This window comes from Nicrophorus vespilloides, unplaced genomic scaffold, assembly GCF_001412225.1.
Source record: "Nicrophorus vespilloides isolate i.1.1-1 unplaced genomic scaffold, Nicve_v1.0, whole genome shotgun sequence".
Taxonomy (NCBI): Eukaryota; Metazoa; Arthropoda; class Insecta; order Coleoptera; family Silphidae; genus Nicrophorus; species Nicrophorus vespilloides.
Window position 1 is genome coordinate 1,709 of NW_017099706.1, and position 17,700 is coordinate 19,408.

Sequence of the window (17,700 nt, forward strand, 5' to 3'; positions counted from 1 at the left end):
TTGATTACCATGGGGGTACATACAAAATTATGAGAAGCGGGTGTGTGTGCGTATGTCGCGTGCTCAGGCCGCATGCACGATGGAGTCGAAGGGCATTCAACCCTGCGGAGGGTGAATTTTGAATGAGCGGGCAACAAAAAAAAACGCTGGGACCGTGTAAAAAGATGACTGGAGAGGATGGTAGTCCACGCGCGTTACACGATCGATGATGGCACGTCGACGGCCGTCGAAAGCATCGCCATCGCTGTAAAACATGCATGCCTTCGTCTTGGGTCACACGTCACGTCCATCCAGCGACCGGCGAAAATGCAATTGGCGACAGCACCTTGAACCAGTTTCGTATATGCAACATATTATATAAATGGAGAGGCGACATCAGTTGAGAGAATATATATATATATATAAAAAATCAGACGATCTGAGGAGATGCATATGCACCGAATTAGCAATCGTTCGCCAATTGGAATTTATCAGTGAAAGCTGTTATCACCATCGCTTTTGTTGAAATTAAAAATTACACAATGCACCCGATAACACCGTCCATCCCATTAATATGGCAATCATCAATCTAATTATAAAAATATTAACAAAAAACTGAATGTTGGCCCGTCGACTTGTTATGAAAATTTAGGTGAAAGCTCGCCGAGGCCTACGTGATCGTTGGTCCCTGCAGCCCATGGAGAAACGCTGACACGCTTTTCGTTACAGAAGACACCCAGGAGACATCATCACACAATTCAATCTACGTACACTTCAACAGCAAACTCCATCCACCACCACCCTGACCTGAATCCCCGAATTCAGAAGGTTTTTGAACAGCTCTGTACGTACGCTCTCAATGCACCAGCCGACACGACGCCACCACGAAAACACTGGTTTCTCAATTAAATACGCGATGATGCCCCATGACACCCGTCCTATTCGATTGACCGCATTAATAACTATCAAATACCTTAAGAATCATGCAAAATCGCCTCGTATGTCCGGAGAAAACACCAAAATTAACACCACAAAGAACTTACCAATACAACACAGGTGATGGCAGGGAACACTGATATGTGATTAACGGAGTCGCGCATGCGTCTCAACAGTCTCGCAAACCAGAAAACTCACCATCCCAGCTTTCCCAGCGGTTTCATCAACAATGCACACGTATTAACAATTTCCACTGCAATTGCATATTTAACAATGTGGAAACTACGACGGACACCCTTCGGTTCGTATAGAGTGCGTTCAAGGCGTTGCTGATTTGACTAGCATTTCCGGCGACCATTGACAGCTACCCCAGCGGCCGGATGCGTTTTCAAATTCGGATACCTCAATGAAACGATCTTAATTTCGCAGTCTTATCGAGGAATCTGGTATTAGATGGATCAGTTCTTCGACTTTTGGTTTTCTATATGTCCAAGGATATTTTGTACGTTTAAAAATGTTCGGTAACTCGGGCAGCCACCTAGCGGAACGTCCTCTTACCATTCAATCCCTGTCAAAAACAGCTGATTACCAACAATGCATTTGACATGACAGCGACGGCGACTCCGTGAGAATCTCTATATACAGAGGATTTGATTATAAGAAATCTAGTTTATTTACAATAGAAGATGTTGAATCATGGCAACGACAGTGCATAATTTTAAGGTCGTCCTATTGGGAAAGGGTTGCGTCGGAAAGACGAGCATCGTCTTGAGGTACGCCGAGGATAAATTCAACAATGATCATCTCAGCACTATACAGGTTATACTCTCTTTCTATCAACTTTTATTTATCTCTTATTTACTTGTATTTACTAATTGTCCATGTAATTTGCTATTCTCAATGATACTGTCATTTATATATCATCAGACCTTTGATATCTTTTGGTCATTTCATATATATTTACTGAATCATTCATAATAACCTGTTATCTGTAACAATTGTGTAACAGGTTTATTAAGTTACTCGCAAAGCAAATTGTATTGTTAATCCCAATAATTTTTTATTTCAATTCTCTTTTAATAACAATTATATCTATTATTTGCTTCTTTATAATCATTTACCACTTAGTGGAATCAGCTGTCAAATTATTTATTGGATAATTTTTATAATAATCTGTCACTATTGTGTAAAAACAGCTCTAACTTTATGTAATCATTGTAGTTTAATTTTGCTTTTCAATCTTATTATTTTAGGAAGATAGTTTAAGATAGTTTTTCTATCAATATTTGTTTATGTTCAATTTTCATGTTTCTACTAAATATTTTGCTATTATCAGTCATAAGTTTAAAGTAGAATTTTGTTATCTATTGTCTACATGAAGTATAATGAGTTATTGATTTAATTATACTCAATAACATATTTGTCAATATTCTGTAAACACTTTTGTATTGAATTATCAGATATTGTTTATAAATTAACTTGAAGTTCACAAAATTATAAATATATTTATTTTATTGTAGGCATCCTTTTTGAACAAGAAATTGAACATCGATGGAAAACGAGTCAATTTGGCCATATGGGACACTGCAGGGCAGGAGCAATTCCATGCGCTGGGTCCACTATACTACAGATCTTCGAACGGGGCTATAATAGTATACGATATTACGGACGAGGATTCCTTAGTCAAGGTGAAGAGTTGGGTGAAGGAGCTCAGGAAAATGCTGGGCAGCGATGTCTCCCTGGTCATCGTTGGGAATAAGACTGATTTAGAAAAGGATAGGCACGTTAATTTAGAGGAAGCCGAAACGTAATTATCAAGAATATTCGCACGGTCTTCACTATGAAGCAATGTTAATGTACTTTTAATTTGTAGATACGCGAGCAAAGTGGGTGCACTGCACTGGCAGACTTCTGCCAAACGTAACGAGGGTATCGAGGAGATGTTCTTGACTTTAATTGATAAGATGTTGCAAAGGGAACGCGAGATAGAGGATCTGCAGGTGACCAGACAAGGTTCCAATCACAGGAAGAATGTGGTAGTTGTTGACGACGAGCAAGTAGAGAATCAAACGAAGAGTTGCTGCGGCTCAAACACATAGATTAATATGCTTTAATTAATTAATTAATTATCGAATCATTCCTCGTATTTTTTTGTTTTTTGATTTCACATATATATTTTTGCTATATACTAATTAATGAGTAACGAATGCGGGAATGTTGTTGTTTATCCGTCGTAAAAACAAAATTGAAGTGTGATATAACTGCGAGTTGTTGGAGAGAAAAGTGAAGATGTGTTAAATATATATATATATGTGCCGATGTTTTGTTTCTTCTGTCTGTCGTTGTATATAAAATGAATAAATAACTTTTTTTTTGTTTACGAAATCGCAGGCGTTTCACAATGGAATAAAGTTTATTAATATCACATGTTATATAATAAAACGTACCATGAGAGTTCACAAAAAAAAAATAGTAGAATAAATGAATGAGTTTAATAATAATAATAATATAAAAAGTAGATATTATTTACAAAATTAATTAATGAAAAAAACAGAAATCAGTTTTATACACATTTAAATAAATAGATGAAGTACGTATTAACTGACCATAAATTACACGTATTTTCGCAGCCAAAAAAAAAAACAATATTATTCGTTGCATCCTAAACCTGAGGACCAATTGCAAATTCCACCCACAGGATCGAAGCTCAGGTTCTTCGGACAGGTGTACTCCCATCCTAGAACGTTTCCGTTCTCCATCTTCGCGCACGAGATGAACTTCTTGCAACTGACCGGATGCGGGAAGTTACCTTGATCCAAGCACTGGATCACCCCGGAACTGTGAATGAGCACCTTGCTGTGCTCCGGTATCGCTCCGACTATTCTGGATACGCCGTCATCGTAATAATCGTAATCGCCGATTGGTTTGTAGGTGTACGCGGTAACCTTCTTCTGGAACGGTTCAATCGGTCTCTGCTTCCTCACAATCCTGCGCGTCGTCAAGACTGGTGAAACTGTGGTGCTGGAAATCTTTGGTCTTTGGCTGAACCGGTCTGAAATGATTAATATTTCGTTATGTGATTCTTCTATGTTGCAATTGTTTGATTCGAACCTCTGTTTCCTCTGAAGACTGGTCTTCGCGTCGATGGAGAATAAGGAGTTGTCGATGATTGTCTGAAACTCGGAGTGGATGATCGGATCGGTGCTTGTTGGATCGTTTGTAACGCCAATGCGAGTTCAACGAGTTCTGTCGTTTCGGCGCTGGTGTTTGTGTTTCTTTCGGTCGATTCTTCTTGATCCTGATCTTCGAGTTCGTTTTGGAGTGTTGATTTCGTTGTCGCAAGGTGTTTTCTTACGCTAATCCGCGTAGGTCTTCTGGTTTCCACTGAAACAACACGTACATTATTCAATAACTACTTAACTATCGATTAGTTTTTTTTTAATATTATAATTATATACTTTCTATAATAACAGTTCCTTAACAACGTTATGAATGAGTGTGTAGACAATAAATGCAAAATACAAGATTCTCTATACATTTTACTAAATATAAATCTTAGTAAATACGCATACTTTTGTATTATGTTTAAATTCCGCACGATGTTCCGTTTTCACATGATCATTTACTTGCCAAGTACCAAGTTATTGGTTTCGTTAGAACATTTTGAAACGAAGGATGTTTGTCCAGAACGAAAAAAAAAAGTATAAACTTAGACTCTAATAGTCTTAATTGTGCTATTTTTTATCTGAATATATTTTCATTTTACAGTACATAAATGATGCAACTGATATTAATGAAAGTTACTACAAGTTTGGTTTAAACGTAAAAAGTAATTATCTCATTACGCATCTGTCAATGCTGTTCATCAACTTTCCTTGTTCACTCTCTAAATTATTTGTTTTTTTTTTTTCAATTTCTCTCTTAAACGTATGCACTTTATTATTTAACAGTAAACGTTACGTAATTTAAATTTCACAATTGATAATAAAATGAAATAATCTTTCTAAGCATCTTCAATAAACTTCATGACTTTTACTTCTTTGCAATTAATACTTGTCACAGATTGCAAAGACGGAAAAGAACAACGGTCGTTTGCAAGAAAATAAATACAAGACATTTGCAAATTGATTGGTGAAAGTGCATATCGCAGTTTAAAAGCAACATTGTTTATTTTTAATTATACATATTTTTCAATCACTCATTTCTTTTGAGACATGTCACACTGAAAGCTTAAAAAGCAACGCGTAAATGTGAAATGAGAAAGTGGTTGAATGTACACTCGATGTTATGGTAAAAGAGGGTTAAATAATGTTTCCAACAACTTTCCGATTCGAGTCTTGTTCTTGTTTTTTTTTACGCAATGAGGAATTGGAGCACTTTATTTGGTTTAATTGGTATTAATTAGTTTTATGGTTGCATTCAATGTATTTACTATACATTTTGGGTTGAACATAATTACAGTGGAACCACGCTTAACGAGTTTAATCCGTCCCAAAATTTCCAGATTTTTACTCCTATAGTGAAACATATTCAAAAATACACATATGTGATATAGCAGGCGCGTAATTCCGGATTTCTCTTCTTATCGTCACTCGTTATGTGAAACGTCGCTCGTTAAGCGAGTCATTTTTTTTTTCAATTAATTTTGCTCGTTAAACGAAATGCTCTTTAAGCGAGGTTCTCTGTATATTCAAAATACACATAATATGTGTACACAAGTTTTAAAAATGATGTAGCAGGCGCGCAATCCGGGACTTCCCTTCTCATCGTCACTCGTTATGCGAAACATCGCTCGTTAAGCGAGTCATTTTTCGTACAATTCATTTTGCTCGTTAAGCGAGGTACTTGAATCTAAACGATATTTTGATATAAGAACTTTCTTTTGTCATTACTTTAATATAATTTAAATTGTCTTCTTTTTAGAAATAACTCAATTTTATTACGGTTTATTAACTTGATGTATGTATGTTGATCACAAAAAGTTAAGCAACAACTATCGTGGATGAGTGTCCCATTTGACACTATTGGAATAACAACATTTTACTGTAGTAAGATGAAAAGGAGACACGTTTCATTTCTTACAAGTTCTTGTATATCTTCATGCTAGAAAATATTCTAGATATGCTCTGATTGGTTTACAAGCGTATTTTTCTTGTCCGTTCCTACTTTGGCCAAGTTCTTCGGCTACAATTAATAGTAAAATCACATAAACATTTTATATTTTATCGAAAATACGAATGTTAAATAAAGTGTAATATACATGAGTAAAAGATCTCGGATATTGATACTATTGGAACAAGAAATTGATCCTACTAATGTTTCACTATTATAAAGTAAGTTATTCAATATTAGATTGTCGTTTTCTCGACAAATATTTTAAACATTTATTTTTGGAAATGAAGCAGATGCATCAGGAATATCCAAAACAAAAATTCTAGATTATCATCAGTAGACCGTCAATGTTTTAGCATTGAAAGTGAAATTCGGAGTGTCCCAGAATTTCACTCGAGTTTTTGGCTAATTGTTTCACGCTTCAGGAAACCGCGAAGGTCATGCACAACTGGGATTGTTCATTTGCTTCATTCTTTCCATTTATGATAATGAGAAATATGCAAACATTCATTTTTTTTTAATATATATACATACATACTCTTTTTTTTTTGCATCGATTATAGAAACACCACTTACCTTTACTTTCAATTGCTGGAGTGGAGGGACGGATGGTGGAGGAGAGCCTTGGTCTCAGATTCCTTCGAGTCGTGCTGGGACCGCGCTGCGAGGCGGTCGAAGGTGCAGCCGTCGTGGACGTCGTCGCTTGAGGTCGGAATTTGGGCCTGAACCTCCGACTCGGAGTCTACAACAAGAATAAAACGTAATCAGTCCAATTGCATTGACAGCACCCGATAGAATTGCGTAATTTGTTATGTACACATTGTCTGAAATTGTCCTTCATCTGCATGTTTTATTTTTCAAGGTCATGCCTCTTGGTATTTTGACTCATCCTCAGAGGTGGCTCAGAGAAGTGAAAGTGATTGCGCGCAAATGGTATTTATTTTATCGTTTTTGTATCGTGAAATAATGAATATGAAGTAAACAAATAAATAAAGAGAGGAAGTTTTCTAATAGAAACTATATATTTTACATAAATATTTTACAAACAAAATAATAGAAATTAGAGGATTAAAAAGTACGATTATTATTATTATTACACATAACAGTATATTAAACAAAAATAATAGTACAAAGAGAATAATTTAATTAACGCACACAAAAACAAAAAATGGCACTAAAGTAAAAAGAACATTTAGAGCTTGAAAAAGAAAATTAATCAAAATAAAATACTATACACTTAAAAAGAATGAAACATTTACGTTACATTACACAACAAAATCGATACAGTTACACTACACATGCAGTTGTTACGCAACAATGAAAGGAGCTCGCTTTATTTTCAATCTTATTTCCTTCTGCTTTTTTTTGTATGGTTATAACACGACGTGGAGAAACAAACAATTTAAAAAAAACAGGTTTAGTAAGAATTAAGATTACAAGTACAAATACATTGTTAAAATAAAGACACAAACAATTAAAAACGAATACAGCCCTCGGTGCTAAATTTCTGTGGATAAAATTGGTTCGTTAAAAAAAATAATTAGAGAGGAATAAAATTAATAACTATTTTGGTTTGACTAGCATTTTCGAGTGATTCCTTCTACGAAATGTACTTTCAATTTCAATTCTTCTTGGAAAGGCTAACCGCGATCGGGGCAATTTTTATTAAGTCAGCTTCGCTGGGTTTGATTTCGACGATCTTGGCGCGCATCGCCACGTCGCCTTCAGGGATTGGGATGAACATTGCAGGATATCTAACGTTCACTATTCTGCTGTGATCCGCATCGAGGATCTCTTCGTAAGCGGCGGTGCTCGGAGAATTCGTCCTGAAGAGACCTTCCAGGGAGATGGTGGATACTTCGTTGCTGAAGAGCGGTCTCGGCGTTATGGTTCTAACGTTCGATTTGCCTTCTATGGAGATTTGGTTCGGGATCACGTCGACCGACTGCTCGTCCACGTTCGTCTTCAAGTTGAACTCGTACTTTCTATCTTGACGGTTGGAATTCAGGATTTCCGTTAATATGTTTGGTCCGTCGATGATGATCTTGGTTTTGCGAACTTCCGTATTGTTTCCATCGACGACTTTGATCTCCGTCACTCGGTTTACTACTCCAAGATGATCGCGCTCGTTCACCTTCTCCCCGTTGATCTCAACGATCCTGTTGATCTCAATCAATCTCTCCAACTTGACGCTTTTCGGTTCCTCTTCGGTACCCAGCTCCTCGACGGGTTCCGGCGTTGCGGTTGTCGTTTGCAGCGATTCCGTCTGAGCGAATATGTGGTGCAAGGTGGTCGGTTTTTCCGTTTTCACCGTAGTAGTTTCCATCTCCGTCGTAGGCTTCTCCACGCCGACTGTGGTCGTTTCCATCTCCGTCGTAGGCTTCTCCACACCGATTGTGGTTGTTTCCATCTCCGTCGTCGGCTCCTTGACTTCCATTGTAGTCGTTTCAAGTTCAGGTGTTTCCGTGGAAACCGTCGTCATGTCAAGTTCAATAATAGGTTTCTCAGTTTCCACGTTCGTCGTTGCTTCAAGTTCAGTAATGATCTTTTCGGTTCCCATCGTCGTCATTGTTGTATCATCTGTAATCGTTGTGTCGCTTCCCGCGGTCGTTGCATCAAATTCAATTGTTGTTTTCACATCCATTTCCGATGTCGTTTCAAGGATCTCATCGGTGGTTAACGCTGATTCAGTTGCAGATGCCGTCGAACCTGGAGTTGTATCAAGCTCCTTGGCCTCGGTCGTTCCAGGATGCGGCACGTTCATTTTCCTCGTCTTGAACAGCTTTTTGTTCCTCTCGTTCAGCGCATCCAAATTTATATCACCCAAATCTTGAGTCACGCTCAACGGAGTCGTACTTGTGAATCTCTTATAAGCTTTGGTCGTATGTTGGGTGCTCGTATCATACGGAACATTCGCTTTCCTGGTTTTAGCAGTCTCCGTTGTTCTAATAACCGGCGCTACAACATTCAACACTTCTTCTTTGTTTTCATCATCATCCACCACCTCTTCCTCATCATCATCATCATCATCAACACGTTCCTCCTCATCGTCCTCTTCGCTGTAATCGTATTCCGTGCTGTAATCATCTTCATTTACTTCTTCGGTTGTTGTTTGATACCTTGGGGTAAAAGTATTCTTGATCGGTTTTCTTCTGCTGAAGACTTTCGGACTCGTCCTGAATGTTTTCTTGAACGGTTTAATCGTACCGTGACCGACGTCGTGCGTTTCTTCTGGTTTACCTTGATTAGCCAACGGTTTGAATCGACCTCCCACCGGACGTCTTGAGTAGCTTTCGAAACGAGATTTTGGCCTTGACAGCGAGGATTCCGTGCTCGAAGCTAACGAATTGCTCTTCTGCAGTTGCTTCAGATTTAGATTCAGTTTCGGCCTGTTCTGCGCTTTTTTGAATATCTTATTCACGTAAGTGGGCCTTGGCTCCGTCGGTTCGGGGACCGTCGTAAAGTCAAAATCGGTGGTTGTTTCTCCCGCATATTCTGTTGTCTCATAAGGTAATAATTCAGTTGTACTTTCAACATCATTCGAATCATCATCATCATCGTACGAATACGTAGTTTCAAACTGTCTCTCTGTGGAAGCTTCTTCGTCAGTTGTATAATAATTACCTTCAGTACTAGTTATTTCATTGCGAGCTGTAGTTTCTTCAGTAACGTCACTTGTCTGAGTGGAAGCAGCTTCCAAAGTATACTTGTTTACCGCAATCGTTGTAAGCTCTAAAGTGCTCGAAACATTAGTCGTATCATCAATTTCATCATTCGTGTTCTGAGAGTTGACAGTGGTAACTTCATCTACGTCATCTACATCTGATTCTTCCACAACCTTCTCCGTTGTAGAAGATCTACCTTCAAACAAGGTGTATGGCCGAAGACGACGGATAATTTTGCGTTTCCTATTTGCCAAAGCATCATCGGATTCTGCTAATTTGTAAAGCAACGGTCTGGCAGAAGTCGTAACTTCAGAAATAGTTGGTGCATACGCAGTTGTCGTGCTCAATTTCCTAATAATCTTTCTGGTTCTCACCACAATATTAGGTTCGGTAGTTGTGGTTGTAGTCGTCGTTGTAGTTGTTTTTCTATCTTCAAAACGATTTTGAGGTTTAAAACCTGGTCTTATCCTCTTTATAACTTTCGTGTATCCTTTCTCGCCATCGGCTTTAATAGAATTACTGTTTACTCTGCTCACATCGCTGTTCTCCAAAATATTACTCTCAGACAATTTGATATTCTCGTCTTCCTCTTCATAAGCCTTATTCTCAACAATTTCTTCGTACTCAGTTATGGGACTCAGATAAGGAATTGGTGTTGAGTAGATTAATCTTCTGCTTGCATCTCCTGGTAAATGAGGTGAGGCTAACCTCAACCTTTTGATGACTCTTCTGTTGGTTGGCCTAAAGTTAACTTCGATTTTACGTGGCTCATCGTTATCTTCCAAATTAGATCTAGATTTCACATTAATTATTTTAATGAATCTCCTCGGAGTTGTGCTTTGCTCCTTTAACCTCTTCGCATTTTCTGTTGTAGTTAAATCATTTTCATTTTGTTCAAGAGAATTTTCATCTTCGATAGTGGTAGAAACCGACTTCGTACCTGTATTATTCAAATGAGCGTCTTTGATGGAAATCGGTTTAGTCTTGAAAGATAGTTTTCTGATGGTAACACCTTCAGTTTGTTCTTGGATTGGCGATGTTGGATGTTCAGTGGTGGTGGTTGTTGTTGTTACAGGTTCAGCCGTTATTGTAGTAAACGTATCTTCTGATAAATTTGGTTCATTTGTATCTTTTGTAAGTGGAACCTCAGTTACAGGAGTTTCTTCTATTAAGGATTTCGTTGAATAATCAAGGTTTTTGTCGGTAACTACATTATCAAATAAGTTAGAATCATTTTCATTGAGTTGATCATCGTTAAAAATAGTTGTCTTCAAGGGTGATTCCGTTTCAATTGTTGAGTCATCTTTAATACTAAAAGTGGTTTCTTCGGCGAGATTATTTTCACTCTGCTTAGCTTCGAGGAAATCTTCGTTTAAAGTTTCAGTTACTGGAGAATCGGTTTTAGGAGTTTCGTCTTCAATTTCTACTTTAGGACTTTCGGTAGTTTCGATTGAAACTTGTGGGAAGTCATTTACTTTCGGAGCTTCTGTTTCGGGAGTTTCTTCGATTGATTTCTTAGGTTCTTCGGTACTTTCGTTGTTTACTTTAGGAAATTTGCTTTCGAATAATTTGTTGCGTTTGGGTTTAAAAAGATTATCGTTAATGGTTTTTCTTAAGGGAGCTACCGGTTTGGGAGTATCTTCGTCGATTGACGGTTTAGAACTTTCCGTGTTGATTTTAGAGAAGTTGTTTCCACCGAATAGTTTCGTGCGTTTGGGTTTAAACAGATTATCGTTGGAGGTTTTTCTTACAGGAGTTTCAGATATTTCTTCGCTTTTGGCTGTTGTTGTGGTTATTGTGGGACGCGTGAAGAGTCTCGGGGATTTAAAATTGGGCCTAGCGTTGAAAGCGGGCTTGGGACGTTCCTCTACTTTCACATTCTCTTCCGGTTCCGGTTCCGGTACTTTCTTGATGACGCGTCTCTTGTTGGTTGCAGGTAGCGAACTTTCCAAGTATTTCCTGGCTACGGTCAAGGTGCGAGGTCCTGTTTTAATAGTTTCTTCCGTTGCTGTTGTTATTGTTGTTGAGGACGCGGCCGTGGTGAGTCTCGTCCTGGAGCGTCTGGCTCCGCCGGAAAAGTCTTTAATTGACGAAAAGTCTACTGCTGTTAAACTAGATAAATCGGCGAAGGCGGCGGCGTCTTCCGGTCTGAAATGACGTTCCGGTATGTCTTGTTGCCTGGTAGTCGTTTCCGGTCTGGTTCGGAATCTGTTGTAGCCACGCGATTCCGGTGACGACGAAGATTCTTCGACGTCAGAAGAGGCGGTGGTCCTGAGACGTCCCGTCTCTTCCGGTTGCTTCGATGCAGCGGATTCCGGACGACGGAATCGCGAGAAACCTCTAGATTCGGTGCGGCTTTTGATTGTTTGACGTGCGGTGTCGTTGGTGTTGTTGTTAATTGGTAAAGAAGGTTTTTGTGCTGCTACCGGTCGTGTTCTTAACAGAGGTTTATAACTCACCTTTGACGCTGTTGTTACTGTTTGAGTGGTCGATGGTGGCGCGGCGGTAGTGGTGGTAGTAGTTGTTGTTGTTGATGTTGTAGAGAAAGTGGTAGTAGCGGATGTCGTTGATGGCGATTTAACAGTTGTTGAAATAACGTTAGTGTTGATGGAGAAAGGCCTGGGTTCCAATAGCTGGGGTGGAGTTATTTCTAATTTAGATGTTGTTATTGAAATGAACTCGCCCACCGGCGATTGTGGAGTTGTTAAATCGATATTAGTCTCGTCCTTAAATATATTGTTAGATTCGGTTTGCGGCGCTTCCGGTTCCGGTGGATTCGTGGAGACGATCACGCTTTCCGTGCTCGCAGTTTGAGTCGTTCCACGTTGAATCTCTTTGTATCTGGAACTGAAGACGAATTAATATACACGAAACCATCAAATAACAACGCATTTACTTAGCAGTCGTAGATTCATCGAAGTTTGGTCTGTTCTTACGCAAAGTGCTGTAATTTGGAGAATTATCATCATCATCATCAATTTGATCATCATCCAACGATTTCCTGAAATCCAATTAGTTAGTAACCATAGCACTAATTAACAGTATTTGCATTTACTTTGAAGTTGTTGATTCAGCAAGATTTGGTCGAATCCTACGCAACGAATTGTACTTTGGTGAACTGCTCACAGTATCATCATCATTCTTCCTACAATTTGATTTAAAATTAATAAAATTACACACAAAACAAAGAAAAATAATAATTACTTTGCAGTTTCAGAAAGATTTGGTCTCTTTTTACTTAAAGCGATATTCTCATCATCATCATCCTTCTGATTATCTCCTAAGGTATTTCTGTAATTTCAATCAAATTAAATTAATCAATCCATTAACTATTTTTTAACTAAACTTACTTCACCGTCGAAGATTCACCAAACTTTGGTCGTGTCCTTTTTGTGGTAGTGTAAACTTGTTTACTCTTTTCCTTAATTTCTTCATCTTCTTGGTTTTCCTCGAAAATGTTCCTGTAATTCAATAAATTGTTATAAAACACATAACGAATTAAACAACAATTCTATTTACTTTGTAGTCGTAGTTTCAGCAAGGCCTGGTCGGTTTCTACGCAAGGTAACGTAACCTGAGGAATTCTTCTCATCATCACCGCTATCCTTTTCATCCTCACCTAAAGTATTTCTGCAAGATCACAATTGTTAAAATCGTGTATTACAAAAAGCACGTGTATTTACTTTGCAGTTGTTGATTCACCAAACTTTGGTCGGGTTCTTCGTAAAGTCGTGTACTCCGGTTGCGAACCCTTCTCTTTATTCTCATCTTCATCGTTTTGATTCTCCTCCAAAGTTTTCCTAAAATTTAATTATATTGTTATTAACCGTTTCATTTAGAGTAATCATATTAATAATTTACTTGGTTGTTGCAGATTCACCAAACTTGGGTCTATTTCTACGTAATGTGATATAATTTGGAGAACCTTTTGCATCGTTGTCCTCTTTATCTTCTTGATTTTCTCCTAAGAATTTCCTGGAATCAAAACGTAAATGATATAAACATTATAAGGTAAATTAAATATCTCACCTATTGAAATCACCGGAATCATCTTCTTTAGCTTCGTTTTCTTCCGCTTTGGAGATAGCTTCAGTCGTCGGTCTTGATCTTTTCAAAGTTACATAAGGAGAACGAGTGGTCGTTGTGGGTCTCCTAAAACACGAAGATTAATTACTAAATGTTTCAATCATTTAAATTAATGATAATGAATACTTTCTGACAACTTCCTCTTCGGGTTTCTCTTCATCTTCTTCTTCATCCTCAGGCGTTTCGGTTGTTGAAGTCCGACCTCGTCTTATGAATTTCCTAAAATGATTGCAATTAATATTTTGGAACGCATATAATCAATAACTAGACTTACCCTGAATTACTATCGACTGAGCTGGAAGTGGTGGAAAACCGGTTTCTCTTTTGATTAGTTTTGCTGCAACAAAATTAATTAATTAGTAAATTACGTTTATAGTGATTAAAGCTATAATTACTTGTTGTCTTCCTCAATTTCGTCTTCTTCGGCGACGGTGGATTCGGTTGTCGATGGTCTGTTTCTTCGTAAAGTAACATATTTTGGTTTATCCTCTTTCTTGGCTTTAACTACCTTTTCGTTCTCCTCTTCCTCAACTTCTTCGTCTTCATCCTCATCATCATCTTCGGGTTCCGGCTTGGATGGTCTTTTTCTTGAGATGGTGGAGTACTGCAACCTGCTATTAGATTTAACAGTCTTCTTCTCTGAATCGCCTTCTACTTCCTTATACTGCGGTCCTCTACTGTTCCTATTAGTTGTTTGGAATCTACAAGATTACATTAACATTAAGTTTCATCAAATTACCAATTAAAATAATTACTTGTTCCTTTCGCTTGATGCTTCGATTAATTTGGTTCTACTGAGGACACGCTCGTACAGCTTTTTGCTGATCGACGAAGGAGTCGTGGATCCTGACGAGGATGAGGTTTGAGGACTATCTTTGAATTTAAACTGCTTCTCCAATTGCTCAACACCTCCCGCTTTCTTGATGAGATCCAATAACTCTTTAATGAGAGCGGGATCTTCGGAATCGTTGTTGGCATCTTCAACGTCGTCTTCGTATTCGTATTCATCCTGAAATTACAATGGAAAAGTATTAGAGAAATTAATTTAATTAAGAATCTCGAAAATTACTTCGTATTCTGGTTCTGCAGTTGTCGATTGGTACGTGGTTCTGCTGGTTGCAGCCGTGATCTTGGGAGGAACTCGAGGAGTGGTGAACAGAGATTTGTATTCGGTGGTTGAGGTGGTTTTCGCTTCTTTCGTGTAAGGAGTGGATGTGGTTGCGGCTTTTTGAATCTTCTTGTTGCAAAGCACGTTCTGGGTGTAATCGCACGACGATGCGGCCTTGTTGAAGTACAAACCTAAGAGCAGTAGATTATTTAACATTTCGTTTCTTTATTATTGAGTGTCGTGAATGAATTACCGGCGGGGCAGTTGAATTGATGGGCTATAATTCCTAAATCGGATGGACCGTTCAAGCACCAGAAGTACTTCTTGCAATCCCTTGGATGCGGGTAAAAACCTTCGTCTTCGCATTTGAAATCTGTTGAATTGTATTGTTATTAGTTATTGTTTCTTTATTGTTTTTTTTTGTGTGTGTTTACCGCCGCCTGGATCCGGAGTGGTTGGTGGTTCTGGCGTCTTCCAGTTCGGCGTTACGACTAAACTGCTTCCTGACTCTTTGTATTCTGGCTCAACGACGTCGTTGCTGATCCTGGTCTTCTTTTTGGTCGGTCTGCGTCGGCGGGTGGCTTTGGTGGCCTCCGTTGTTGTAGTCGTCGTAGTGGTCGAGGTCGTCGTCCTTCTGTTATTCAACCTCCTACGCGAATTACCGCTAGGTCTCCTCGTCGCCTGCTGCTTCTTACCAATCGTGTTCTTCTTGATGCTGTTTTCATCGACCAAACTTAAAAGGAAATTTGCAAATCAGATTGTGTTACTTCTTTTGATCAATTGAGTTTACCCTAAGGAATCGATCAAAGCTTCTTTGGCCGCCTCGATGATGGGGAAGGATTTGTTGTGGCAAGTTCCACGGAAATCGTCGTTGTCGATGGCCCAGAACATGATACCGCCGAGTCCATTGTCTGCAACGTATTTGGCCTTCTTCCTGACAATAGCCTCATCATCGTAACCGACCCACTGGTTATCTCTGAAAGCGTACGGACCCATCGCGTCTTCGTTCGGTTGAACCACGGTCCATTCGTCGCTCTTCACGCTCTCACAAATCTAAAATCAAAGATAAAGCAATAAATAATCAAGTAATTTACTTTTAAATTAAACACGTACCTCGTAGTAAGCCAAATAACCATTTTCCCTCGTCGCATCTCCCATTTCTCCTGGTCCATCGGCCGGATCACCGATCTCATTCGCATCCGGATTGAATAAAGTGTAGGAACGTCCGTACGTCGGAATACCCAAAACCAATTTGTTTCCAATCGCACCGGCTTCCATGTAATGTTTAATAGTATGATCCTAGAACAAATTGAATTAATCAAATTGAATACAAAGAGAAAACTAGTTCTTACGATGTTCAGTTCCGTGTCGTAATTGTATTCGGATTCCTCCTCGAGCGGGAAAAGAGGAGCGTGATGGTTCACCGAAGGCTCGAAGGCCGAATGATAATCGTAACTCAAGATGTTCATCCAATCCAAGTACCTGCAATCAACAATAACATTAGCAACTGAAATTTGCTGTTTCAATTTACAATTTACTTCATCAGCTTCGGCACGTCGTATCCTTTGTTGATGTACTCGATACCAGCGGGCACAGCCATGGTTAACAGCAATCTCGGTCTTCCGGTTTTCTGCGATTCACGATCGAACTCTTCGCGTAATTCCTTTAAGAAATGAACATATATTAATTACAAATTTACTTTTAATTATTTTTCAATTTATTACCTGAACGAGATTTGCGTAGTTGTCGCGATCCCTCGTCTTGCCGCCATCCCTGAAACTCGGGTACTCCCAATCCAAATCCAAACCGTCGAAGTGATTCTGCCTCAAGAATTTCACCACGTTTCTGACCAATTCCTTCCTTCTGTCCGCACTTGCGACCATCGGTGAGAATCTGGTGGATCCTTCGTTCCATCCGCCGATGGCGAGCATCGTCTTCAGCTGCTTGTTGTACGTCTTCAGACCGGTGAACTTGGCGTAACCACCTTGAGTAAATGTTTGTTGTTATTATTGATTAGTCTTTGTTGTAATAGATGAAGCTCACCTTTCTCTATATCCTGATATTTATCAAACGGTTTCAGGGTGTTCTCTTTCGTGAATCCTCCGAAAGCGTAGATCAAATGCGTGCACAGGTATGGGTTTATGTTCTGTGGATTGAATTTGGCCGAACCCGGCCTGTAGACCGACCAATTCGTGTAGTAGCATACTACACGCAGTTCTTTGGGTTCTAAACATCAAAAATATACAACGTATAATCAAAATTCAATCATAGTCAAAATCTACAACTTAGAATCAACATAATATGAAAATCTACTTAATTAGAACATACATTAGATTTACAAATTATATAAAATTATCATTAAAATCTATAACTTGGAATCAAACAAACAATATGATAAATCTGTTAAATTTAATCTTCTATATTAGATTCATATTAATGTTCAACAAAATTACAATTAAATCTCGTTTCTAAGCAATTCACACTTTAATTTACTAATTTGATTCAATTATCATTAAAATATATAACTTAGAATCACTGTAATATAGAAAATCAGCATAATTTAAACATTTAAAGTCTGTTATTTTTTAATAAAATTACAATTAAATCTGTTTTTTCAGTAAATTCTCACTTTCAGATAGAAATTTCATTCAATTATTATTAAAATCTACAACTTAAAATCAATGTAATATGAAAAAAATTACTTAATTCAAATTTGTAATTATATTCATATTAATATATAATAAAATAACAGTTTAATCTTATAATTAAGTCATTAGTTTGGAGTTTAGACGTTTCCAGATATGCAACGAATAA

At 38.3% G+C, this 17,700-nt stretch overlaps 2 protein-coding genes across 4 annotated transcripts in view; one reads left to right on the forward strand and one right to left on the reverse strand.

The window, feature by feature from the left end:
- The first annotated feature begins 1,495 nt into the window (after nucleotides 1–1,495).
- LOC108565304 (ras-related protein Rab-21-like) lies at nucleotides 1,496–3,268 on the forward strand. The gene is made up of 3 exons (XM_017924692.1): nucleotides 1,496–1,734; nucleotides 2,436–2,722; nucleotides 2,789–3,268. The coding sequence occupies exons 1-3, from the start codon at nucleotides 1,612–1,614 to the stop codon at nucleotides 3,012–3,014; spliced, it is 636 nt and encodes a 211-aa protein (XP_017780181.1). The 5' UTR covers nucleotides 1,496–1,611; the 3' UTR covers nucleotides 3,015–3,268.
- Nucleotides 3,269–3,472: 204 nt separating this feature from the next.
- Nucleotides 3,473–17,700, reverse strand: part of LOC108565299 (mucin-5AC-like) — a 39,520-nt gene continuing 25,292 nt past the window's right edge. Inside the window, exons 3-27 of one of the 3 annotated variants that reach the window (XM_017924686.1) lie at nucleotides 16,930–17,112; nucleotides 16,611–16,870; nucleotides 16,425–16,549; nucleotides 16,239–16,368; nucleotides 16,000–16,185; nucleotides 15,677–15,939; nucleotides 15,321–15,619; nucleotides 15,140–15,259; nucleotides 14,848–15,077; nucleotides 14,534–14,787; nucleotides 14,174–14,479; nucleotides 14,053–14,115; nucleotides 13,905–13,997; nucleotides 13,722–13,844; nucleotides 13,554–13,667; nucleotides 13,376–13,492; nucleotides 13,212–13,322; nucleotides 13,043–13,153; nucleotides 12,897–12,983; nucleotides 12,748–12,837; nucleotides 12,589–12,693; nucleotides 12,152–12,539; nucleotides 6,604–6,769; nucleotides 4,027–4,299; nucleotides 3,473–3,967 (exon numbers count right to left, since the gene is read on the reverse strand). In XM_017924686.1, coding sequence (XP_017780175.1) covers nucleotides 3,564–3,967; nucleotides 4,027–4,299; nucleotides 6,604–6,769; nucleotides 12,152–12,539; nucleotides 12,589–12,693; nucleotides 12,748–12,837; nucleotides 12,897–12,983; nucleotides 13,043–13,153; nucleotides 13,212–13,322; nucleotides 13,376–13,492; nucleotides 13,554–13,667; nucleotides 13,722–13,844; nucleotides 13,905–13,997; nucleotides 14,053–14,115; nucleotides 14,174–14,479; nucleotides 14,534–14,787; nucleotides 14,848–15,077; nucleotides 15,140–15,259; nucleotides 15,321–15,619; nucleotides 15,677–15,939; nucleotides 16,000–16,185; nucleotides 16,239–16,368; nucleotides 16,425–16,549; nucleotides 16,611–16,870; nucleotides 16,930–17,112 — 4,601 coding nt within the window. In that variant the 3' untranslated portion in view covers nucleotides 3,473–3,563. Of the gene's footprint in view, nucleotides 3,968–4,026; nucleotides 4,300–6,603; nucleotides 6,770–7,275; nucleotides 12,540–12,588; nucleotides 12,694–12,747; nucleotides 12,838–12,896; nucleotides 12,984–13,042; nucleotides 13,154–13,211; nucleotides 13,323–13,375; nucleotides 13,493–13,553; nucleotides 13,668–13,721; nucleotides 13,845–13,904; nucleotides 13,998–14,052; nucleotides 14,116–14,173; nucleotides 14,480–14,533; nucleotides 14,788–14,847; nucleotides 15,078–15,139; nucleotides 15,260–15,320; nucleotides 15,620–15,676; nucleotides 15,940–15,999; nucleotides 16,186–16,238; nucleotides 16,369–16,424; nucleotides 16,550–16,610; nucleotides 16,871–16,929; nucleotides 17,113–17,700 lie in introns of those variants that run through there. The other 2 variants (XM_017924683.1, XM_017924685.1) reach the window with 2 other exon arrangements.